Raw genomic sequence first — 26,319 nt, forward strand, 5'->3', positions numbered from 1 at the left:
TGGAAGATGGCTGGTAAGAGCTGGCTTCTTAGGCTTGGTGATCTGAGACACATCACTCCTTAGATTGTGAGTCTGGAGCCATTTATCCTTTTAAGGGAAGCTTATGGGTAGTTCAGAAGTACAAAGCATGGGAAGCAACAGACATTAGAGGACTCAGTATAGCCACTAATGAAGAACAGAGACCTAGTTCTCTAGGAATAAATCGTGTTGGGACCACCCAAGTCCATGTTTCCATTGTAGAGGTCTTAGTCAAGGGCCCAGTGGTGCAAACACTACTACCCCCTGCTCAGTGAAGAGCTGAGCAATGTCCCTCCCCTCCCGGGATCTGTTTGTGATTCTGCTGAGTCAGACACTCCATACTGTTGAGGTTCAAAAGGAGACCCCAAGAGATTGGGGTCACAGACTGGTGTCATGAGGTGTATCAAAAGAATTTGCAGGCTTGAACCCATTTTCAAGTTAAGGGGCAAAATTTGTTGTAATTATAACATCAATTGAAGCAGGCAAAGTTCCAAAAGGATTTAGCAAAGAACCAGCTTCAAGAAGACAAATTTATAAGAAAGGACCAAGAGATTGGGTTCTTCACTGATTTGCTAATTTTATGACCCAGAAGTAGAACTGAGCAGTGATCTATTCACTATTATTTCCAGAACTTAGTTATGACTGACCAGCAGTTTATCTATCTCTTTGTAGGATTACTCTAAGGCCTGAAGACTTTAGAATCTTTGACAAACTGATTGTTAGATAATAATAGCACTCCAAGGTCAGGGTACCACAGTATCACTTCTATATTTCCGTAAAGTCTAGGGAAAGAAATATGTAACTATCATTGACAGATATTGTTAGAACAATAGCACTCTAAGGTCAGGAGAGGATCACTAAGGAGAGCCTTAGAAGCTGCATACCCCTTTCAATACCATCAAATGAGAGGAAGATCTGAAAATTATTAAAATGTGGCCTTGAAGATGGAAAAAAACTGCCCAGCATTCTTTCTAAATTGAACTTAATCTGTCCCTAAACTAAGTCTTTAACTTTTTAAAATTACTATTTACTACAAGATTGGATAAAAGTTTAATCCATCAACCAATCAATCAATCCACAAGTACTTGTTAAGCTCCTACTGTCATTGTGGGAATAAGAGGGACATCCCTTCTGCTAGGAGACTCAAGTCCAAATGAAAAAGAATTCATGAACCCTGAAATCTGTGGCAAAAAGGAAGTTTTATTTTTCTTTAAGAATAACAAATGGCCTTAGATTATCTCCTTGCCTCAAGCAGAGGTGCCCTGGTCAACACCTCTTGTTGTATGTACATTAACAACTCAAGGGAAGTCGAGCTTTGCACTGAGAGAATCTTAGAAAAGGTTGGCTGGATGCAAGACATTCATGAGAAACTCTTTACATCCTCTACCCCAGTCTTCCTCTGGGTAAGGTTCCTGGCTATAGTCTCAACTAACCCCTCTACTAACTCCACTCCTAATTATTATTTTTTTACTCATATTCGGCCCCTGCATTTTCAAACTGCTCATGAGATTTGTTTCCTCTAGGCTTCAAGCTGTGAATTTTCAACTGCTCCTTCAGCTTGGAGATCATGGGACTACTGACGGGTTCACACAATATCTCTTAGATGCCACTGCTGCTATCTTCAGAGCTTATAATTTCCCTCCTGGCAGGAACCCCCATCAACTTAGGGACATCTCTATGACCCTTGCCAGGTTGAAGCAGTTACAGAAGAGACCCTCATCCCTTTACCCCAAATGAATTTGAGGGAACTGCTTGAGGGGGAAAATGATGTAAATTGTGTCCTCCTTGGCTTTTTGGGGGAGCAATGGAAAAAAAAAAAAAACTCTGAGAAACTCTCCTGGGAGAGGCCTGCTTCAGGAAATCAAGATAAATGGTTTCATTTTGTTATTTTGGTGGGATTAGCTGCACTCTTTATTGAGCTGAAAATTAGTCCAGGACCACTCCTAGTAATGGGTGGCTTAAGAACCTTTCCCAAACTAAACTTATTATCTTTCTCTCCAAAATGCATCCATCTTCCAAAACTCACTATTTCTATTGGAGGTGCAACTATCATTCCATGTTCCCAGGCCTATAAAATCAGTATTATCCTCAAGTCCTCAGTTGCAGTAGCCAAATCTTGTTTCTGCCTCTGCAACGACTCTTGTGACAGATACTTTTCCTCTATTCATACAGCCTGGATCTGATAATCTGCTCAAATTGTCCCTAGCCCCTAGGCCAGGATTTGGCCATAAAACAGAGACCTGTTATCACACTCTTTACAAATCTCCTCATTAAGGAAGGATTTGTCTACTAAGAAAATTCTTTCTTAGTGAAAAATAAAACTTTTTATAAGAAAGTTTTTGCCACAGATATTGGGGCTTGAGAATTCTTTTGCATTTGGACCTGTGTTTCCGAGCAGAGGGGATCACTCCCCCTTATTCCCACACCTCAACACTACTATGTATTAGGCACTTTCAGAGACGCTAGAGATCCAAGAACAAAGAATGAAACAATCTCTACATTCAAGGCTAAATGGGAAACAAGAACATGTATATATATATACACACACATATATATATATGTATATATATAGAGAATAATATATAATAATAATAATAATGAGAAATACATAATATGAAGTTAATAAATATACCTATGTGCAAAACAGTTAATTATAAAATATTTACAAGTTTGAAGAGGATAATCATAATTGGGGGGGGTGGGATCCAGACAGTAGAACATGATGTTTGAGATGTGTCTCAAAGAAAGAAAGGACATTTTGAAGGTTAGGTAAGGAGTCAGTTCCTTCCAGGCATGTGAGCCAAACAGAGCAAAGGCATAGAGATGGGAAATTAATTGTAATGTGTGAGGAACAGAGAGAAGGCCAGTAGGTTGGGATTGAAGCATATGGGAGGAAAAGTAATGTCCAATAAAGTTAGAAAGATAAGTTGAGGCCAGGTTGGGAAGGGCCTTAAAAGCTAAACAGAGGAGTTTTTATTTTATCCTAAAGGCATTAAGAAACCACTGGAGTTAAGGAGTAGATAAGTGATACACCAGATTTTCAGGTATGGAAAATTGCTTTGGCAACACTATGTATGAAGGCATAAAATGAGAAGGGATTTGAGGCAGGAAGAGTAATTAGGCAGCTGTTGCAAGAATGTAAGAGAGAGGTGATGAGCTAAGGAGGTGGCTGTATGAATAGAGGAAAAATATCTGTCGCAAGAGTTGTTGCAGAGACAGAAACAAGATTTGGCTACTGCAACTGAGGACTTGAGGATAATACTGATTTTATAAGCCTGGGGACATGGAGTGATAGTTGCACCTCCAATAGAAATAGTGAGTTTTGGAAGATGGATGTTTTTTGGAGAAAAAGATAATAAGTTCAGTTTTGGAAAGGTTCTTAAGCCACCCATTTTGAAATATCCAAAAGGTAATTTGGCAATATAGGACTGAAACTTAGCCTAGAACCTAGACTGGATACACACACACACACACACACACACACACACGCATGCATACATAGCTATGTATGTGTTTATATAGAGTTGCTAGTTAAATCCATAGGAACTGATGAGGTTACCCAAAGACAGAATGGATAACAGGAGGACAGAGGATTGAGGAGCATTTCTGATGATACTCTGCTCTTCCCTCCCTCACTGAGTCTCAGGAGTTTGGATAGAGACAGACAGAAAGATGAATAAACAGTCAGAAAAGAGGCAAGATCTTTAGATGTGAGTACTAAATTGGATGCTTCTTTTTTTTTTTCTGTTTTGCCCTGGAAACATCTTCCTCTTCATTATGTAGTTTAGGAGCTGGCTTTATAGCTTGAGGACAGTTCTATAAGGGTTGCCACAAGTTAAGACTTCATCTGCTGGTAGCTGAGACACTTTGAAGCCAGTTCGGCAGAGATCCTGATCAGGCCCCAAGAACAAAGACTTAAGTGGCTGAGAGGACCAGCAGCTAGCTACTTTGACCCCTGTCTGGCTGCTGAGCTGGATACGGTCTGAGACCTCTGACTCCCACTCCAGCTATCCCCCCCACCACCACCACCCCCACACCTTCCTGAAGTACCCTAAATATCTAGAGGGTAAACAGGAGTATGGGAGATTGGAGACGATGGGGCTCTTAGGGGAGCTCAATAGTTTTCCCTAAATTTTGATCATGACAAATAAACCATGTGGCTATCATATGTTGATTGCCTATGCTCTGTGACAATGGAGATCATTAAAAGCAGACATTTTAGATGTGAGATGAATGTAGTTATTGATTTTCTATTTTTTGAAAAATGTTTTTAATCAGTATTTTGCTTCATCCCTTAGCCCAAATTCTCAATTCAGCCAAGGGTATATTTTAACTTGTCTAGCTGCTTAGGGCCCCCTGCTGTGGGAAGTTCTTTCTTGCACCAGGGAGATCTCTTCAGGACGGCCTGACTGGGGGCTTGCACATAGCATCACCTGGTGGGCAACGCAGAAATTGCACTCCATTGATGGATAACCTAGGATCAAGCCAGCATAAAAGCTGATTGGGGATATTTTTACATTGCTGTTGGCCTCCATGTTGTATCTGTTTCTGGGAAGAAAAGAGAACAGAAGCACTATTTACAAATGTTCACTTTGATCAGTTAGTTCCATTGCATGGATTACTTAAGATACTCACAAAATGCCTGCTTGGGACAGCTGTGAGATCAGATCCAGTTCAGGGCTTCTCTCTTATCTGAATCATAACCACTGAGGATTTTTCAGGCTGAATAGCCTACGTGTGGCAGTACTGGCCATTTGTAACTTGGAGAACCTCTCAGCATAAAATAAGTTCTCAGCCTTTCTAGTGCCTTTCTAAACTTGTTCTCAGTTTTTAAACTTTGGCTCTCCAACTCAGTTCTGACTTCTTGCCCAACCTTCTAGATGAATTCCATGTCTGAATTGCTCTCTTTGGTTGCCCACCAGCTTTTGGTGTAATTCTTTGAATCTCATTCTAGAGAATACTCTTTCTTAAGGGCCCTAGAAATTGCTGCTTACATCTGGCATTTTTGCCACAAATCACCTCCCACTCTAGGTGACACGGACTACTTGGGAATCAATATCAGATATCTGTTGCACCTTTAGATGAAGATGTTCAGTTTCTCTGGGCCCTAATTTCCTCATCTGTAAAATGGGGAGGGGGCGATGACTAGATGATTTCTAAGGTTCCTTCTGGCTCTACCTCTAAATTATCTTTCCTCCTTCTTCTGACACATTAATTGGACTCCTCACTGAAAAATTAGTAAAGTGTAATTCTACTCCTTGAGATCAAGGGCTAGCTCTATTTTGTATATATATCCCCAATGCCTAATACAGCACAGTCCTTTCAGTTGTGTCCAATTTCTCATGACCCCAGTTGGGGATCTTCTTGGCAAAAAATACTGGAGTGGTTTGCCATTTCCTTCTCCAGCTCATTTTACAGATGAAGAAACTGAGGCAAACAGAGTTAAATGATTTGTCCAAGGCCACACAGCTAGTAAGTATCTGAGGTCAGATTTGAATTCAGGGCTTCCTGACTCTGGGCTCACCATTCTATCCATTACACTATCTAGTTGCTACATACTGCAGTAGGTGCTTAATAAATGCTTATTGATTGATCTGAATCCTCTTTCTCAGTAATATGTGCTGCTTCTTAAGTGCAGAATCTATTTTGTTTTTGCCTTGTTTGTAGGGGTGTTCAGCCTTTGTTTGGGTTTGGTATACCCAGCACCTAATTTGATGCCTTTCATACAGTGGGGACTTAATTAGTGTTGAATTAAATTGGATTTCTATTCTTTCTTCTGCCAAACCTCCCTTCCCACAATCCAGATCACAAGGGTACATTTGGAAGAGGGGATGATGAACCTACAAAGGAAAGACTATACAAATTCAGAAATAGGATATAAACTAATTAGAAATACACAAAAATCTCAGTTTTTGTTTTTAATGACACCTAAACTTTGGACATTTTATTGAACTTTATCCAGTCTCTGGATCTAACTTTAGTCATTAGTCTGTCTATATCTCATATGGACTCCAAAGAAAATGGCCCCAAAGTATTTTCCACCAATTTAGGATTCACCTCCCTAAATGAATGGGAACCAGATCATTGTTCTGCTTGACAAGGTCAAGTTCTCTTCATTATCAAGGATAGTATTTTGATGCTTCAACCATTCAGGTTTAGCTAACTAATATTTTACCTACTTCCAAAAGAAGAGAGGGTACATAGAGTTCTATAAAAGAACCTATCATTCAAGTTTTCCCCATTACCTCAGAAAACAGAATTGCTCCTTCATATGTTTCAAGAGAACATAAGAACAAAACCAATCCCTCACAAATTATGAGAACTGTAATTAGGATGCGTCAACAGGATACCCAAATTAAAAGGAGCATGCTCCTCTTCTCTCTTCTTCTAGAGCTCTCCAGGGACCTTTATCCCCAACGTTGTTCTTACTGTATCCCAAGATCAAGAGAAATAACTGCTAATTTGCCTCTCCTTCATTTCTGTCCCCTGTATTATTCTCTACTTCCCATTTCACCTCCTCCTGAGAATCATTGTCTGTACTACTACTACTTGTCTTCAAAGCACAAATGAATTATAGACTCCCAAATTTTGAAAAGACCTTAAAATGATCTACTTCTCTCAATACCCAAATTGTAACTGAAAGGATAGTAATATTACTATCTTCACCATAAATAGGGAAGACTGGAGGTTTAGGGGCAAAGATAATGAATTTCATTTTGAAAATATTCAGTTTGCGTTGCCTACTGAATAATCAGAGAAATTATTTAACACGCATCTGATAATGAATGACTGAAATTCAGGAAAGAGGTTAGGGCTAGATAGATTTGGAAGTCATTTGCAAAAAGATAATTCTAGGACAAGCCTACTATATGAAAACTCCAAGAAAAAAAGAATAGAGGAAAAAAGAGAAGAAGACCCAGAGCAGAATCCCAGAGAATACTCCATGCTAGATCAGCAAAACATGAATGGATGTTGAGCCAAGAAGCTGAGGACTGGTCATAGAGGTAGGAGGAGAACACAGAGAGAACAATCATAGAAGCCAAAAGGAGGACAGTGTGTCCAGAAAAAGGGGATGAAGAATGGGAGGATGAGGGTAGATCAGCAGTATGGAAAAGTCCCTGAGCCTGAGAACTGAGAAAAGACGATTGGATTTAGCAGTTAAAGAATGATTAGTTACCTCAGAGTTTACCTGAGTCTCAATAGGCTGATGAAGTTGGAAAACAGATTAAGAGATTAGAAAGTAGAGACGGGAAACAAAGAATTCTTTCTAGGAATTCTGTAGTGAGAGGAAAGAGACACAGAATAAAAGTTTGAAGAAAGATGGCAAGAACAAATAAGAATTGTATTTTTTTAAAGGATAGATTAAATCTGCGAATGATTGTAGACAGTAGAGAAGGAACTAGTACAAAGGAAGAAATTGGAAAGAGAGAGAAATTCCTTTGAGAGAGAATGATGGCCAAAGAATAACTGAAGCCTAGAGAAGATGGAGAAATATTGCATCGAGGGCACAGAGATCAGAAATCAGAAATCAGAGGGGGTTGGCCTGAGCAAGAAGGAGGGTTTCCTTTTTTTGGAAACAGGCAAAAAGCAGGAATGAATAGGTGAAGATTTAGAGGGGTTTCCAGGTATGGGATAAAGGAAAAAAGGAGGCTCATAACAGATAGCTTCTATTTTCTCAGTAAAACAGGAGGTGAGAATATCTGTTGAGAGAGCAAAGAACAAATTTGGGGGAACTAAGGGAAAAAAAAGAGAAAAGTAACTTGGATTCTAAATGATTGTAATTCCATGTCATTCAGATTTAAATTGGATATTTGGGATAATCAGTTATGCAAATATCCCTAAATTTCCATTCAGGGAATTCTCTCTCAATAAATCTGGAACCAAACAGAATTCCAGGATCAAACAGGGACCAGTTGGTAATGAAAATAACAAGGAAAAATGTCCCTTTCTCTCTCAGATTCCCACTGACAATCAAGTTAAGAACTATTTATTAAGCATCTATTATGTGCCAGGTACTGTGCTACCTGCCAGCTGGGAAGGACACTTTTCCTGGATGACTCATATACTCAGGATTGAGACCCAGCTCTCTCCAATAGATTGTTAATGATTTTTGAATTTTTTGTTTGTTTGTTTGATTTGCCTTGTTATTGTTTCTACTATGCCTTCAGAACTACTTGCTGTTCCTTTGCCAAGCAGCTGTTGAAAGAAGTTCTCTGCTGAGAAGTTCTCTATAAATATCTTTTAATTTTTTTTTAAACTTTGTATTACTAGAAAATGTTTTACACTTGAGTGAAGTGAGCAGAACTAGGAGAATATTGTACACAGTAACAGCAAAATAATGTGATGATCAACTATGATAGACTCAGCTCTTTCAGCAAGTCAGTAATTCAAGTTGGAGTAGAAAATGCTATCTGCACCCAGAGAGAAAACTATGGGGATACTGAATATGGATCCAGTACAGTATTTTCATCTTTTTGTTTGTTTGTTTTTTCTTTCTCAAGTTTTTATTTTCCTTTTTGGTCTGATTTTTCTTATACAATATGACAATATGGAAATATGTTTAAAAGAATTATACATGTTTAACCTATATCAACTTGCTTGCTATCTTGGGGAGAGAGGAAATAAGGGAAGAAGGGAGAAAAATTGGAATAAAAATTTTTTACAAAAATGAATGTTGGAAACTATCTTCATCTGTATTTGGAAAAATTAAATGTATTGAAGAAAACAATTTTTTTAAAGCTTTATAAATACAATTATTTATTTGGCTGTGGCGTCTTCTTTAAAGAAACTGGACTTCTTCAAAGTTCTTGAAATTGCTTTGTGCAATAACTTTTGTGAATTACAATAGACTTGGAAGGAAACTGCCAATCATATCCAGAAAAAGAATTATGAAGATTAAATGTGGATCGAAGCATAGTATTTTCATCTTTTTGTTTCTTTCTCGTGATTTTTTTTCCCTTTTGGTCTGATTTTTCTTGTATAATATGACATATATGGTAATATATTTAAAAGGATGGCATATTTTTAACCTATTATCAGATTGGGTGCTGTCTTGAGAGGGAAGGTGAAGAAGGGAGAAAAATTTTGAACACAAAGTTTTACAAAAATAATGTTGAAAATTATTTTTACATGTATTTAGAGAAATAAAATACTATGGGGGGGGGGGAAACTTGTGAGACTACTTTATAAACAAACCCAGGGCTAACCCATCTTTAGCTATTACATTAGTTAAGTACTGCTATAGCCTTAAAAACTTATTTGGTTTTTTTCTTTTAAGACTAGTCTTTCTTTGTCCAAAAAGTTGTCTATTCCTTAGTTATGGCCCATCTATCTGCCTGGCATCTTTTCCTTGTCCTGAGCCTTCTTTGAAAACTTTCCTTCCTTTTGCTCCTCATTCTATAAACTGGAAACATCTACGCTTGGAACAATCTAAGCTTAGACCTCCATATTTTCTGTCCAAATTCTCCAAAATGGGAACCTTTTCACAATTTCCCATATATCTCTGACAGAATCCTTCATAACACCCAGGATATCTGGGAACTGCTCTGACTCCAGAATTTCCTTAGATGCCCCAAAACATTGTGAATCTCTTTTTACCACAGCCTGATAGCACATTTCTGGTTACTTTCCTTCCCTGGCCTGATTGGAAAGTTTGTCCTTACTGCATGCGGTGTGAAGGAAAATGTGCAAACCTGGTTGTGAGGTCTTGACTCCTGCTGAAAAGGTGGGTGCTAGGTCAATGAACTACCTTAATATCTTTCCCTTATTGACTGCCTCCTGTTCCCCTGAACGTCGCTAGTTAAGCCTCCTTCTTTTGGAAGTCTTCACCTAAACACATAAAAAATGAGGATTTAATGCTCTAAATACCGACTTGCTCATCTAATTCTATTGTAAAAGTCCTTTTTTGGTCCCATGAAGAAACTCTTACAGGTCTACAGTCACATGTACTAGCATATAAGAGGGTGCTACAATCAAGATTCCACCCCCCACCCCCCACCCCCACCCTCACCCCCAATTGCATTTATTCCCCTAGGCTCCCTTGATATTTAGTTTCTATTACCCGGTCAGCTAATACTATTGCCATAAAAACCACACTGAAACTTTCACAGACCTCAAGAGAGGTCATTAGCAGCATGAAAGGGTACAGTGTAGCTGATCTCCTTTGCCTTATCGCCCTGCTTGGAAGGGTGGAAACAAACGCTCACGGGAGCGAGATAAAGAATGATTCAAAGAATGAGTTTTGCTACGCACAAATGAATGTAGATAATAGGAATCAGTGACGTGGCGGGACTTCCTCCCGAACTTCAGTGGGAAGGCTGAGAATAGGGAAGCTTCAAGACTGCAGAGCGGAAGACTACTATAAAGCAGAATGGACAGGGGTTCAAGTATAGATTAGACTAGAAAAAACGGACGCCTACATTTTCTGTTTTGTCTCCGCCCCCGAGCGTCGTACACGCCCCTCACTCGAGGTTCCCAGCCATTTAGCTCCCCTTCCCTCCCCCGTCTCCAGAATGGGCCAATCCGAGGAGGCGGGGCCTTGAGGATCCGCCCTTGACCAATTGGTGGAAAGTGGACGTACCATAGCGTGAGACAACGGCAGTAGTGGGAGCGGGCTGACGTTGGCTGAGCTCCCGGGCAGGTGGAGGCGGTGCGCGCTGCGGTGACCCGGCGTGGTTGCTTTTCCAACCCTGCCCCCACCCCTTATCCCGAGGTCCCGCGGCTTCCCGCGTGCGCGCGCGCGTGCGCGGTATCTAGCCTATCCTAGCCCGGCCCCCGACTCGCGCTGCCCAAAGCCGCTTCCTCCCCTAGACGCCCCCCTCCTTCTCCCGGAGCTCTCTCCGTTCCCCCGTCCCGGAACCGCCGGGATGCAGTGGACGAGGAGTTCGCGTGCCCTGCGAGTGGCCGTGGTGCTGGCCGTCGCGGCGGTGCTGGTGCAGGGCATCCGCATCTGGCTGGACTCCAAGCGCTTCGTCTTCCAGCGCGAGGAGATCGCGCAGCTGGCGCGCCAGTACGCCGGTAAGTGCGGGCGGGGACGCGAGGCGGGGTGCCCCGGAGAGGGCACCCTGCACCCAGATTGGGGCGGGTGGGAAAGAGCCAGGAGAGTGCTTGCAAAGTGAGGGCACCACTCGGCCCCGCTGAGACTTCCCCTCCCAGGAACGCGAGTGTTAATGTGAGGATCAGAGAGGAGCAGCAGCCCCCTTGTGCACCTGGGGTGTGTGTACCGCTGGGGGAGGCTTGGGCTTGGAAAAGGGAGCCACGTGTGTCCTGCGAGGTCAGGCGTCCCTTCCCCATCCCCCACTTCACCCCACGGGGTGCCTCGTTTTGGGGGGAGGAGTTTGTGCCCCTTTGGCTTCTTGGTGTAAGTGTTGTGGGGAAGGTCGGGGCGCCAACATTTTAACAGGTCAGAGGATTCAGAGGTTGGAGAGGATCTAAGGGACCATTTAGTCCATACTTAGCCCTTCTTTTACAGATAGAGTAAACTGAGGCCTTGAGATGCAGTGATTTGCCCAAGGTCACCGAGGGATGCTAGAACTGATGTGGTAGCAGAAACCAGGTCTTTTGACAGCTAGATAACGCAGGACTGAGTGGAAGGAAGAGCTGAGTTCGAATCCTGCTTTGTGATCCAGGGCACTTCATTTAACTAATTTGTAAAATGAGAAAGTTGGAACCCATAGTTAAGTATTTTCTGACGTTATATCTGTGATACTACAGTGTCCTTCATCCCTAATTCCCTGTTGTGTTTCACTATACAAATCAACCAATACACATTGATTTGGCACCTGCAGTGTGCCAGACTCTAAGCTAATGAATGATGCTTATATGTCACTTCAAGTCCCTATGTGTAGGAAGAAACGGCTAACATCCATGATATACATGGTGGTCAGGTATTGGAAAGGTGGAAGCCCTCCTATGGGCCAGGCACTGTTATTTATATGTTGTCTCAGGGAGATAAGTGATATTTGTGCCTATTTACAAATGGGGAACCTGAGGCAGGCAGAAGTTGAATAATTTGTCTAGGATCATTTCGGCCCAATACTGACCTGAAGTGAGAGAGGAGGAAGATCAGCTGGATGTGCATTTTAAGTATCTGAGGCAAGATTTGAAATTTTCCTGATCTTAGTGCACACTCTTTATCTACTTTACCACTTAGCTTTTAGGGTTATATAAAGGATCCAGTAATAATGGGTTCTTAACACAGGGACCTTGAACTTGTTGTTTTTTTGTTTTTTTACATTTTATTAACTGGCTTTATATATAATTGGCTTTCTTTGTAGTCCCTGTTTTATTCTGTACATTTAAAAATATTTGGAGGAGTCTATAAGGGGTATGTGTGTGTGTGTAGGCGCACTAGAAGAAAAAGGGTATTTGAGTTGGATATAAGAGGTGACCGGGTCCCTTTCTGCCCTCCCTAGTCCCCCATCAGGACAAGTTAGATTCTGGGATGGGGGGATCTGAGTCTGACATTTGGGAGTGTGGGGCTAGCCAAACCCCTAACCTTTTAATCCCTAACCCACCGTAGGCCTTGACCATGAGCTGGCTTTCTCTCGCCTCATCGTGGAGCTCCGGCGGCTGCACCCAGGCCACATCCTGGCAGATGAGGACCTTCAGTGGGTGTTTGTGAATGCCGGCGGGTGGATGGGCTCCATGTGCCTCCTGCACGCCTCACTCTCCGAGTACGTGCTGCTCTTCGGCACAGCCATCGACACTGGGGGCCACTCTGGTCAGTTTGGACCTTGGATAGGGGAGGAGGGGGCTGGACACAGAGGGCTAGGGGAGGGAGGCCACAAGCTATCAGGAGTTGCTGCGATGGTTAACCTGGGAGGGCAGGAGGAATGGTGGATCCTGCCCTCTGCCCAGATCCGTTGTTTCCAGGGGGTGGGGGGCTATGTTACCCCACTCCTTCCCTTCCTCTCCTCCCTTCCCTGTGCCAGGCAAATGCACATCCAGCTGATCTTCTCCTCTCACTTCAGGTCGGTATTGGGCTGAAATCTCAGACACGGTCATCTCTGGAACCTTCCGCCAGTGGAGGGAAGGGACAACCAAGAGTGAAGTTTACTACCCAGGTGTGTGAGGGCCAGCGGGATCAGCTGTGATTGCTGGAGAAGGCAATCTGCTTTGGGTTGGAGATGATTAAGAGGAAAAGGCTCTGGAGGTTAGGATGGGAAGGTGGTGGGGAAGGTCAGTGGTTATGACTTCAGGGGAGCACTCTCTCCCACCTTTCTGTCTTCCCTCTCCCCTTCACTTTCCTGTGCTCTTCACCTCCAGGAGACACCATTGTTCACGGGCCCGGGGAGGCCACAGCGGTGCAGTGGGGGGCTGGCACGTGGATGGTGGAGTACGGCCGGGGCTTCATCCCTTCCACCTTGGGCTTTGCACTGGCCGACACATTCTTCAGCACCCAGGACTTCCTCACACTATTCTACACTCTGCGGGTCTATGCCCGGGCACTGTGTCTGGAGCTCACCACCTACCTCTCCAGCCAGGGACATTGACCTCCCCCCGCCCATTGACACCCCTTTCCCTGCCCACACTAATGAGGGTAGCCTGAGTCTGTGAGATTGAGAAGGTCAGACTCTCAGGAACACAGAGACAGGCCAGACTCAGCGGGGCTGTGCTCGGGCACACACCGAAACGCAGGGATATAGACGTAGCATAGGAAGTTCGGTCTGAGATGACCCTAAATCTATTCCCCGGGCAGCAGTTTGGGGGGATAGTGGAGGTGTCGTTCCCAAGTGTGCCCTAGCCCCCAGTGTGGAACTGTGATACCTCCCATACTCTCCCTCACCAGACGCCTTATATGTCTAGTTCCCTGTCCTGGCTATGCAAAGGGGACCAGTGGCCTGTTCTCTGCCCCACCCTACCAATCTTTCCCCTCCCCTAGTATCACATCTCCTACCCTCCGGGTAGGTGCTGCCAATCATATGTCTTTCCTCATATCCTACTCCAGACTCCCCCCAACCCCTTTTTCTTTTCAGAGCCCTTAAGGGGATGGGATCCCAAAGTGCTAACCCTTGAGACATTGATCTGTCTCCCAGGCTATTTGACTGACGGGGGAGGGGAAGGCAGAGATGGGGTTGAGCCTTCTCATCAAAGACTCCATTCCTATTGGATGCTTCACAGGGCAATCCTCACCTCCAGGGCTCTGTATTGGAGGCATATCAATCGGCAGGTCTCTACTAGATGCACTCTAATCTTTATGCCCAGCCCAGCATGGAGAAAGAAAGGAGCTCACAGGCAGGTTATGAAACTACAACTCACCAGGACAGTGAAGAACTGATTGATTGATTGCAAAATCTCAACTACAGGATGAATAAAAGTTCAGAGAACCCTAGAACTCTAAGGGACCTTGGAAATACAATTCCCATAATCTCTTTGTCCACAGGGAAACCAAAGGTTGAGAACTAGTTATTTGCCCATTTAAATATATATACCAAACTATAGTTACACATGTAGTCATGTGGTTCAGGCTTAAAACAGCATTAAAAAGGGTAATTCATTATGGACTTGGAAAACAGAGGTGGGGCTCCAGGAGCTGTTGGCCACCTCCCTCATCCCTTTCCTCCTGCAAAAAAAAAAGTTGGGAAGAATATGTTGTCCTGTATCCCTTTACAGATGGGAAAAGGAGTGGTGAAATCCAGTTCAAGTAGTATTAATGCCAAACCTTTATCCAGTGCTTAAAGACTTGCAAAATGCTTTCCTCTGTAGTCCAGTCAGGTAAGATTTTTGGGACACCTTGCACTATCTATTTTTCAGATGAAATGGGTTCAGATATGAAATGACTATCTTTGGGCACCCAGCTAATAAGTTTCCACCTCTTTACTGAGATCCCAATCCAGGTCTTCTGACTCAGAGTCTGGTGCTGTGTTTGAATCCCCCCCTTTTAGCTACGAGGCTTCTCTTTGGCTCTACCCACCCAATTCCTTTGAACAATTTGGCTTCTTCCTCCAATCATCAGGAAATAAGGAATCCTAGTTTCTCTTTGGACCTGGTCTCTCTGGGCCACCACCTGAGGATGGTAGAGTGCAGTCTTTTCCTTTAAGACTCCTAGGGATTCAAAGGTCCTTGGCTTCAGCTGTTACTTGAAGGAAGGTGGTCTCAGAGGCCCTCTCAGACCCTTTATGAAGTAGCTTCTTCCCAAAATCCCTCTCTGTTGCTGTCCATCTCTGTCTCAATAAATATTTCTTGAATATCTCTTTTTGTCTCTTTATCCTGGGGAAAGCAGTTATGGTGAGCTGGAGTAAGCAATGAGTTGACAGCCCTAAAACCTCTAGTCCTGCCTTCAGGCTGTTGGCCCAACTTTAGCAGTCCTTTCAACCCTAAGAGTTTTGACTGTTGTTGAATCTTTGTTTTTGAAAAAGACCAATACATCATGAGGATGATGTCTAGACTTGCACATGAATTAAACTTCAGTGAGGCAGAATTAAAAGTTGTCAGACTCATTCTTCCAGTTATTGAAGCAACCCCAAATTATATTCCTACAGACAGCAACCACATGTAAGGATACGGTGTCCCAGGTCAAGAGGCTTTAGTTGTGTATGGTTGCAAAGGAAGCAGAACACACATTTCTCACCCCTCCTTTTCCCTAGCCTTCTCCAAGAGACTTTGATACCTGCTAGGGAATTTTTTTCAGAGCTAGTTCTGAGAGCAAGCCCTCAGTTTGCTCAAAGAGAGGTGTGTCATTGCTCCCAAGGATACCTCCAATGTGAAAGTGCTTTGATTTCTCTCATCCCTCCCTCCCCTTTTTCATCCCTCCCCCCACTCTGGGCAAAGCCTGGATGGCATTTCCAACCATGGTCTGTAGCGACAATCTGGCCATGAGGTGGCAGTGTACACCTCTAAGAGGGTGGGCCTTTTGTCCCACTACCCATGCTGGTAAACTAATCACATTTCCCATTGACCATCTCTATTGCGGTTCTGACAAATGTTCTACATGAATACTTTCATCTCACCAAAAGTAATCTTATTTCATTTTCAGATAGGAGTTAAGCCTTAATGAGTAGAAATCTGGATCCCTGCAACTTTTTTTATTAGATTGTAAACTTTGTGCTTTCACTAGACACCTTAAAATCCTTAACAGATGTAATGTTCCACTCATACCCTTTCTTCTGATTCAACATCATCCTTTACAAAAATCTCCTTTGGTCATAATCGAGTTCATCATTATCTGGGTTACATTTAATGCAATGGGAAGAATAGTTGATGTGCATTCAGTAGCAGAGGGCTTTGAGTACCTGGTTGAGCTATGTGGTATTTATCTCATAATCAGTAGGGAGACGGGTTCTTGAGCAGAAAACAAACACAAAATAGAATTATATATTAGAACTATTAGTGACAGCTCAAACCATTTAGTCCACATACCTCATGTGAGATCGAGTGGAAGTTAACTAGTTTGTCTAATCTTAACAGCTAGCTGGTTGGTAGCAAGGCCAGTATTAGAACCCTGATCTCCTGACACTATAGGACAGTTAAGGTGCACAAAGAACAGTGCTAGGCCCAAAGTCAAGAAGACTCGTCTTGGTTTTGAATCTGGCCTCAAATACTTAACTAGTAGTGTGACCTAGGCAAGTCACTTCACCCTCTTTACCTCAGTTTCCTTATCTGTAAAATGAACTAGAGAAGAAAATGTTAAATCACTCCAATATCTTAACCAAGAAAACCCAGAGAGGGTCACCAAGAATCAGACATTAGTAAACTAAATGAATAACTGATTCTACTCTTTGTTTTGGGACTAACGTGTGGTTTTAGGAAGATCAGTCTGATAAGGACGTATAGGATGCACAGAAGTGAAGACCTTTTCAGAGCCTATATTGCAATAGCCCAAAACACATAATATTGGCTTAAACCTAGTGCTAATCCTGGAAGAATAGATTCTCTGAGGGTAGACTCTACAGAATTTGGTCAGCAACAAAAGAATCACACAGTGTCTGACACACTGAGTAATCAATACTTGTTGACTGTGGCACCTCATAGATCCAGAGACTGGGTGACTGGGAGAATGATGGTATCATTAACAAAAACTTTTATGTCAGAAGATAAAACTGGCTTTCAAGGTAGATGTTTGGATCCATTCCATTGAGGTTGGGCTGCTGGGTGAGAACTGAAGCTATGGGAGTGAGTTGACTTTCAGCATGTCCCCTTCTCAGTAGGTGAGTCACAGTGTCAAACAATGTCTGGGCACTAACTCAAGTGCACTAGCTAATCCTGGGATTTTGAACTAGATTATCTCTAAATACTTTTCAGCTCAGACGCATTATAGTTTGTGTTCCAAGGGCCCTCCCACCTCTGAGTTCTATCATCCTGTCACTTGAGAGACACAGTGGATGGGGGGGGATTGGATTTTGAGTTCAAAAAGCCTGTATTCAAATACTGATTCATACACTTCCTGCCTATGCAATCCTGAGCAAGACATTTAATTTCTATGTGTCTCAGTTTCTTCATGTCTAAAATGAGAAGGTTGGATCCTCAGGTCACTTTCAGCTGTATCTCCTGTAGGAGAATGTAGGAGAAGATGGAATAATGTGTAGCACTCACGTAGAGGTGACCCATGGCTCTAGACGGAGTAAGACCCTGCTGGAAAAGCCTGGGGAAACGGCTTTGGAGCTTTCTGGTTGTGTTCCTGTGTGTTCTCCTTTCACCCATAGCTTATCTCACAGAAGGCCATATAATTCCCTGAGTACAGTGCAAGCTGATTGCATGGGACTCCCACTCTTCCAATCCCTGCTCTAAACCTGAGACTGCCCAGTAGGGAGAGGGACCAGAACTTTCAGGCAGACTGGAGCCCTGGGCTCAGTGAAACTTGCAGGGCCTGATTTGAGCTCACCAACCAGTTTCATGGCTGGCCCATTCGATTTTTGAATATCAGAGAAATTAATTTATTCCAGATTCATTTTTCATTGGTTTCTCTCCCTTCTCCAAGGTGACTAAATACAAACACATTCACATACACACATATGAACTAAAAAGACTTTAGGATTTGTTTTATAACTGAGGAAAAGAAACAGTCTCAAATACTTGTAGTGACTTGTCCTAGATCCTATAAGCGCCTTCGTCTCACAGATGAGACTAAAAGCACAGATGAAGTCTCCTGACTCTCAGTTTAGTTTCCACTGACTGCACCCTGCAGTTCTAGCATCGGCTTAGACTCAGACCTGTATGACTGACTCTTGAACAGACTTGAGCCTAATTTTCCTCAAATAGGCCTAGAATGAGACTTGCCTTCCTAAGTCCAAATCTGACCTCAGACACTTACTAGCTGTGTGATCCTGGGTGAGTCACTTAATCCTGTTTGCCTCAGTTACTTCACCTATGAAATGACCTGTAGAAAGAAATGGCAAATCACTATAATATCTTTGCCAACAAAACTCCAAATGGGATCATGAAGAGTTGGACATGACTGAAACATAACTGTCCAACAACTGGGACCCCCTCGCTTTACCTAATATGGATTGTCCAAGAATGACTCTAAGCCAACATGAATACCATACCTGCTACCAATGTGGTGAGTGAAATGTGGATATGAAGTCTTCCACACCCCATATCCCAACTGAGTGGGACTGAGTGAGGAAAATGGCCTGGTTTGGTTTAAAGGTATTGGTTCAGTTGTCCAACACAGGGCACATAAATGTTTTGATTGCTTGCTTTATTGAATGAGGTAGGCTTCTTCAAGCTAATGAATAGCATAAAGACACAAGACAGAATAGAAAATCAGAGAAGAGAAAAAAATGGATAAAGACCTAAGGAGATTTTTCTTTCTTTTTTGAAATTTTTATTAAAGCTTTTTAACATCAACCCTTGCAAAACCTTGTGTTCAAAATTTTCCTTTCCTTCCCCACCTTTTGATGGTAGGTAATCCAATACATGTTAAATATGTTAAATCCATTATATATATATATATATATTTTTTTTTTTAATAACTTTTTATTGACAGAACCTATGCCAGGGTAATTTTTTACATTACCCCTTGCACTCACTTCTGTTCCAGTTTTTTCCCTTCCCTCCCTCCACCCCCTCCCCCAGATGGCAAGCAGTCCTATACATGTTAAATATGTCACAGTATATCCTAGATACAATATATGTGTACAGAACCGAACAGTTCTCTTGTTGCACAGGGAGAATTGGATTCAGAAGGCATAAATAACCTGGGAAGAAAAACAAAAATGCAAGCAATTTATATTCATTTCCCAGTGTTCTTTCTTTGGGTGTAGCTGCTTCTGTCCATCCTTGATCAATTGAAACTGAATTCTGCTGGTCATTCCTTACAGAACAATAATATTCCATAACATTCATATACCACAATTTACTCAACCATTCTCCAATTGATGGGCATCCATTAATTTTCCAGCTTCTAGCCACTACAAACAAGGCTGCCACAAACATTTTGGCACATACAGGTCCCTTTCCCTTCTTTAGTATCTCTTTGGGGTATAAGCCCAGTAGAAACACTGCTGGATCAAAGGGTATGCACAGTTTGATAACTTTTTGAGCATAGTTCCAAATCACTCTCCAGAATGGCTGGATGTGTTCACAATTCCACCAATGTTATCAGGGTCCCTGTTTTCCCACATCCCCTCCAATATTCCGCATTATCTTTCCCTGTCATTCTAGCCAATCTGACAGGTATGTAGTGGTATCTCAGAGTTGTCTTAATTTGCATTTCTCTGATTAATAATGATTTGGAGCATATTTTCATATGGCTATAAATAGTTTTAATTTCTTTGTCTGAGAATTGCCTGTTCATATCCTTTGGCCATTTATCAATTGGACAATGGCTTGATTTCTTATAAATTAGAGTCAATTCTCTATATATTTTGGAAATGAGGCCTTTATCAGAACCTTTGACTGTAAAAATGTTTTCCCAATTTATTGTTTCCCTTCTAATCTTGTCTGCATTAGTTTTGTTTGTACAAAAACTTTTCAATTTGATATAATCAAAATTTTCTATTTTGTGGTCAATAGTGATCTCTAGTTCTTCTTTGGTCATAAATTCCTTCCTCTTCCACAGGTCTGAGAGGTAAACTATCCTATGCTCTTCCAATTTATTTATAATCTCATTCTTTATGTCTAGTCATGAACCCATTTTGACCTTATCTTGGAACAGTGTTAAGTGTGAGTCAATGCCTAGTTTCTGCCATACTAATTTCCAATTTTCCCAGCAATTTTTGTCAAATAATTCATTCTTATCCCCAAAACTGGGGTCTTTGGGTTTGTTAAACACTAGATTATTAAAGTTATTGGCTGTTTTGTCCTTTGAACCTAACCTATTCCATTTATCGACTAGTCTTAAATCCATTATATGCATACATATTTATATAGTTATCTTGATGCACAAGAAAAATCAGACCAAAAAGGGAAAAAAACTGAGGAAAAAAAATGCATTTGCAGTTGCTTTGTTTTTACAGCAAACAACAACAAAAAGAGTGAGAATACTTATCTTGTGGTCCACACTCAGTTTCCATGGTCTTCTCTCTGGGTGTAGATGGCTCTCTTCATCACTGAACAGTTGGAACTGGTTTGAATCATCTCATTGCTGAAGAGAGCCACATCCATCAGAATTGATCCTCATATAATTTTGTTGCCGTGCATAATGATCTCCTAGTTCTGCTCCCTTCACTTAGCATCAGTTCATATAAGTCTCTCCAGGCCTCTCTGAAATCATCCTGCTGATCATTTATTATAGAATGATAATATTCCATAACATTCATATACTATCACTTATTCAGCCATTCTCCAACTGATGGGCATCCACTAAGTTTGCAGTTTCTTGCCACTACAAAAAGGACTGCCACAAACATTTTGCACATGTGGGTCCCTTTCCCCTTAAGGAGATTTTCTGAGAAAAATTCATGGGTTTTCAGTGTTATGGTAAGCAAGGCAAGGAACTCTGCGACCAGAGTATGATCCAGTCAGTACCATTCTACCAATAAGACTCCATGTGAGAAAAGAGCAAGAGGAGTAACCGAGCAGAAAGAAAGTCATTTTAGGTGGATAAAATAGTAAAGAAGGAAAGCAGGAAAAAAATGAGTAGGTGGACAAAAGACTGGATAATGTTGGGTCTAACTTATTAAGATGTCAAATCCTTCCCTTTAATAAATGGAAAATTAAAGTGTAAGATTCCATATGCTTTTCATAGTAATCAGTTAGATTGTTTTACCGAACTATTTTTTAAAGAATTGTACATTATAAGAAGGGGATCTAATTAGGGAGTTTGCTAAGGTCTTGTGATGTGCTAAAATCAAAATTTATTCATTTTTTTAAAAAAGGAAATGAATATACTATGTTCGGGGTAGAGGGAAAGAATTTTGGCTAAAATAGAAGGTTTGAGTTGGGGAGCAAGCAAGGTAAGAATGAAAAAGAAACTTGGGCTAGACCTTAGAGTCACAAGACTTCTTATTCAGAGTTCCATAGACACCCCTCCAAGAGGATTGTGGAAAGATTTCAGGGAGATCTATAAACTTGAATAGGGAAAAAAATTCATTTTTATTTTCACTAACAGCTAACTGAAATTTAGTAGTTCTCCAATTGTTTAAAAACTTTATTCTGAGATTGGGTTCATAAATTTTATCAAAATTCCAAAGGAGATCCATGATACACACTCCTGTTCTAGGAGTTTGGGGTTGGAGTAGAAAGCAATGAGAAAAACATTGAAGCTTTCATTACAATCCAATCTTTAATTTGGTATTTTGCACAAATTTATTGGAGCTAGATGCTGGGGGAGTTAACAAAGTTCAATGAGAAATGGTCCCAACTTTTAGAGAATATACAATCTTATAGCAGAATAAATCGAATGTGAATAAAATTGTGTAAATTAGGATTGGAAGATATCTTAGAAATTATCTAGATCAGGAATTTTAAACCTTTTTTGGATCATGGGCCCCTTTGGTAGTCTGCTAAAGTCTCATAAATTCCTTTCTCAAAAGAAGAATTTTCAAAAATTTATAAGGGCATACTAAGTTTCAGATAAGGAGTAGTAAAAATTAGGATGGAACGTTTTTTCTAATGCAAATTCATAGGTCCCTTGAAAACTATCCATGGATCCTAAAGCCCAGGTTAAGAATAGACTATAAGGATAGCTAGATAGTGAAGTGAATAGAGATTGGCCCTTGAGTCAGGAGGACCTGAGCTCAAATATGGCCTCAGATACTTAACACTTACTAGTTGTATGATTCTGGGCTAGTCACTTAATCCTAATTGCCTCTCAAAACAAAACAAAAAAAAGAACAGACAGCAAATCCCCACACACTTTCCAAATGTACAAGGTATATCCAGGAGAATCCTGGTAAGAGCCTCTAAATTTTTCTTTTATCCTTAAAGTGTGAAAGTTACCTTTGATAAGATTAATTTATTGTTTTCATTTATTAAAAATTTTTCAAGCATGTATTATCTCTCCTGCAGCTACAGCATCACACCCCCATTATGGAACATCTTTTCAAATGCTCAAATTAAGTATTGGCAATTTAGAAAAATAAATTCCCACATTAACTTTTTCCAAAGACACACTTCTCATTTTGAATTTTAAATCCACTTCTCTGGCAGAAGGTGAAAAGTGTGATTTGACTTATTTGACTTATGTTAATTCCTTATTAATAAGGTTAACATGGATGGTAATCCTTTGTTATCTCAGAAGGATCTCTCTCTGTCTCTCTGGCTCTCTCTTTGTCTCTTTCTCTCTGTCTCTGTCTGTCTTTCTGTGTCTGTCTCTTTCTCTCTCTCTTTCTGTCTCTCTCTGTCTCTGTCTCTCTCTCTGTCTCTCTCTGTCTCTGTCTCTCTCACTGTCTGTCTTGTCTCTGTTTCTGTCTCGCTCCTTTTCTCTTTCTCTCTCTGTCTCTCTCCTCTGTCTCTGTCTCTCTGTCTGTCTCTGTCTCTCTCCCTCTCCTTTTCTCTCTCCTTTTCTCTCTCTCTCTCTCTCTCTCCTCTCTCTCTCTCTCTCTCTCTCTTCTCTCTCTCTCTCTCTCTCTTCTCTCTCTCTCTCTGTCTCTCTCTGTCTCTCTCTCTCTGTCTCTCTCTCTCTCTCTCTCTCTCTCTCTCTCTCTCTCTCTCTCTCTCTCCCCCTTTCTGTTGCTGCTGACAAGATTCTTGCCAGAATCCTTCTTAATAGGCTGACCCTTCACCTGAAAGATGGTTATCTACCTAAGAGCTAGTGTGGCTTCAGAAAGGGCTGAGGAGTGATTGATATGATGTTTACTGCCTGACAACTCTAGGAGAAATGCCAGGAGCAATTTTTAGAGATCCATACACAATGCTTGTAGATCTGACCAAGGCTTTTGATACTATCAGTCTCAAGGGGTAATGGAAAATTATGTCAAAATTTGGTTGCCTGGAAAAGTTCATCAGTATTGTACATCAATTTCACAAAAGCATATTTGCCAGGATTCTGGATAATGGGCCATACTCTCATGCTTTGCCAGTCACCAATGGAGGGAAACAAGGCTGTGTGCTTATTCCCATGCTTTTTAGCACGTTTGATCCATGTTGTCAAATGTCTTTAATGAGAATAAACACAGCATCAAGGTCAGTTACCGCATGAATGGCAAATTCTTCAACTTGAAAAGGCTACAAGCCAAGACTAAAGTGGAGGGCATGTTGGTGCATGATTTTTTGCTTGCAGGTAAGTGCACTCAATGTAGCCTCTGAGTTGAGATGCAACAAAGTATGGATCAATTCTGCTGCTCATGCTAATTTTGATCTAACAATTAACACCAAGAAAACAAGTAAGATGCTCACATTGTCCATATGTGGAACCCATTGGTTAGAATAACTGGAGAAACTTTGAATGCTGTAGATAAATTCACTTACCTTGGTAATATACTTTCCAGGAACATATGTATTGATAATGAGATAGACACAAGCATTGCCAGAGCTAGCTTATTAATATTTGAAAGGCTCTGAAGCAAAGGTAGGAGAGAAGAGGTATTTGATTGACTGCCTAACTCAAGTTCTATAAAGCTATTGCGCCAATCTCATTGTTGTTTGTCTATGAAACCTGGGCAGTATACCAACACCTTTCCAGGAAACTGAATCACTTTTATTTGAATTGTCTAAGGAAGATCTGCAGATAACCTGGCAGGATAAGATATAATACCTTCCTCAAACTAAACTGCCAAGTATTGAAACTCTACTGCACCAACAGCACAACTCCGTTAGGCTGGCTCTGTTGTTTGAACGCCAAACATGCCCTTGCCAAAAAGACTATTTTAAGGAGAACTCACACAGGGCGAGCCCTCACATAGTAGTCAGAAAAAGTGATACAAGGACACTCTCAAGGAATCTTAATTTTGGAACTGATGGTGCAACATGGGAGACACTGGCACAGGACCATCCAGCACAATATGCCCTCATCAGAGAAGGTGCCATGCTCTATGAGCAAAGCAGCTAAAAAAAGACATGAGATGTGCAAATTTAAAGAATCCACCTCAGATGTTTACATGGACTATTTATGCCCAACCTAGAGTAGAGCATTCTGAGCTTGTATTGTCTGATCAGCCACAGTTGGACACACTAACTTGACTCAATCATAGTGATATCACTTTGGGCCTTTTAGAGAACAAAGGACAATGCCCAATGAAAACTTTGACAAGGGATGAAATGGTCTAGTCTTGGGTATCAATAAATAATATTTACCATGATGATGAGGTTTACTTAATATCTTACTACTATAGAAATTAAAATTTGAGATTTTCTAAAAATCTTGAAGGCATATAGTTCCTTGGTGGGACTTACTGGAGAGACTGGCTGCTTGATTTCCCATTGGTGAGGATAGCATCCAGTACTGTAAGTCCAGAGACAAATAATACAGAATCCCTGAGGGAGGAAGGACTCAACCTGAGTGAGAATAAGAACTACTTTTGCTCTCTATGGGCTTATTTGTGAGTGTTAGGTGGGATAAAACTTGTCATATTCAATATCCTTTTGCCTGCATATTTGATTTTTTTCTGTAGATGAGAACTAAGTTCCTGGGTGGAAACATGAAGCAAAAGAAAAAAAAAAAAAGGAAGCATTCCATAGAAGAATGAAGGGAGACTTTTTCGAGAAGATAACATTTGAACTGGGCTAAATTTAAAGCATTCAAAAATGAAAAGGGGGAAGGAAAACAATCTATGCACAGTGATGTCATGAACAAGCATGGAGAAGAGAGCAGAAAGAGAATAGTGTAGTTTTGATGAAGTTATAATATGAGATAAGAGGGTTATGCTAGTTTATGTAAGTCCTTGAGGCAGAGGACTTGGAAATTTTAATTGGTTGGCAGAAAGAGACTACTGAAGAATTTCAAACAAGGAATAACATGATCAAATGTGTATGTCTGTGTGTGTGTATATATATATATGGAAAATTAGCATGGCAGAAGTAGAAAGCATATATTGCTCTAGAAAGAGTAGAAATGGAAAGTTGGTTTTTGAAGAGGAGAATAAAATGATCAGTCATTTATTAGGAAGGCTAATTTGGTATAGAATAGTATGGGGGGGAAGAGACTGAAAGCTAGAAAGATCAGCTAGAAGGCTATTTCAATATTCTAAGTATGAAATGATGGGGACCTATGCTAATTGGATAGTGGACAATACAAACAAGTGAGGAATCAAACAATTACATAGGAAAAATGGAGAAGATTAGGAAATAACAGATATAAGGACCATTCCTAATTGATTAAGTCATCAAAGAATATGCATATGCAGTCCGAAGGTAAAAACCCAATTTTAAAAACAAATTTTTCTCATTTTTTTGGTCCTTTGCTTTTATATCACATTTCCTCTCAAATATATCCCAGCTCTCTTCCCTACCCAGTAAGTAATCTTTATAAAATAGAATTTTGAAAGAAATAGGAAATAAAAAGGATTTCCAAAAAAATCAATACATTCACCCTGTCTGACAAGTATACAATAGTCCTCTAATCCCTCAGTCCCCCAATTCTTGAGCCAAAGGAGTGGATGATTTTTCCTAACTCTTTCTTAGGGCCATGCTTAGTATAATAATCACACATCAAAAGAACACCCATGATTAATATTTTTTTTAGCATATTCAATCAAAAAAAATTAAATAAACTTCAAATTTTATCATTTTTCTTCTGGGAAAAAAGATATGATTCTGTATTTTGTTTTATAATGAGCTATGAGCAATATGAGTTAATGGCATGATATGGTGATTGAGGAACCTAATTAAATTGAAATATTTAGTTCCAAGTACTATATTTTAAGAAGGATGTCATTTTGGATCTCTAGCTGGAAAACTAAAAGAAAGTGACTATGAAGGCAAGGCCTTTGAATTCATGCCATATGAGAACTAATCAAAAACCTGGAGATGTTTAGTATG

At 40.9% G+C, this 26,319-nt stretch overlaps 2 protein-coding genes across 3 annotated transcripts in view; one reads left to right on the top strand and one right to left on the bottom strand.

Annotated features, from left to right (window-relative positions):
• The window catches only part of GALT (galactose-1-phosphate uridylyltransferase), a 33,959-nt gene extending 23,199 nt beyond the window's left edge, over positions 1-10,760 (bottom strand). Inside the window, exon 1 of the mRNA XM_051965734.1 lies at positions 10,598-10,760. The gene's annotated coding sequence lies outside the window, so the exon portion shown is untranslated. The remainder of the gene's footprint in view (positions 1-10,597) is intronic.
• Positions 10,677-15,210, top strand: SIGMAR1 (sigma non-opioid intracellular receptor 1). Of its 2 annotated transcripts, XM_051965760.1 has the most exons (4): positions 10,677-11,034; positions 12,539-12,739; positions 12,990-13,082; positions 13,285-15,210. In XM_051965760.1, exons 1-4 carry the CDS (start codon positions 10,884-10,886, stop codon positions 13,509-13,511), a joined length of 672 nt encoding a protein of 223 aa, XP_051821720.1. In that variant the 5' UTR covers positions 10,677-10,883; the 3' UTR covers positions 13,512-15,210. The 2 variants fall into 2 exon arrangements, with proteins under 2 accessions (XP_051821720.1, XP_051821728.1); XM_051965768.1 differs by lacking the exon at positions 10,677-11,034 and having other exon boundaries at positions 12,641-12,692.
• The last annotated feature ends 11,109 nt before the right edge of the window (positions 15,211-26,319 follow it).

The sequence above is a fragment of the Antechinus flavipes genome, chromosome 1 (genome assembly GCF_016432865.1).
Source record: "Antechinus flavipes isolate AdamAnt ecotype Samford, QLD, Australia chromosome 1, AdamAnt_v2, whole genome shotgun sequence".
In the NCBI taxonomy this organism is placed as follows: Eukaryota; Metazoa; Chordata; class Mammalia; order Dasyuromorphia; family Dasyuridae; genus Antechinus; species Antechinus flavipes.

Excerpts from the sequence above, each read along its gene's own strand:
- SIGMAR1 (XM_051965760.1), top strand. The coding sequence starts at position 10,884 with ATGCAGTGGACGAGGAGTTCGCGTGCCCTGCGAGTGGCCGTGGTGCTG. Across the intron at positions 11,035-12,538 it reads GCTGGCGCGCCAGTACGCCG|GCCTTGACCATGAGCTGGCT; the intron begins GTAAGTGCGGGC and ends AACCCACCGTAG. Across the intron at positions 13,083-13,284 it reads GAGTGAAGTTTACTACCCAG|GAGACACCATTGTTCACGGG; the intron begins GTGTGTGAGGGC and ends CTTCACCTCCAG.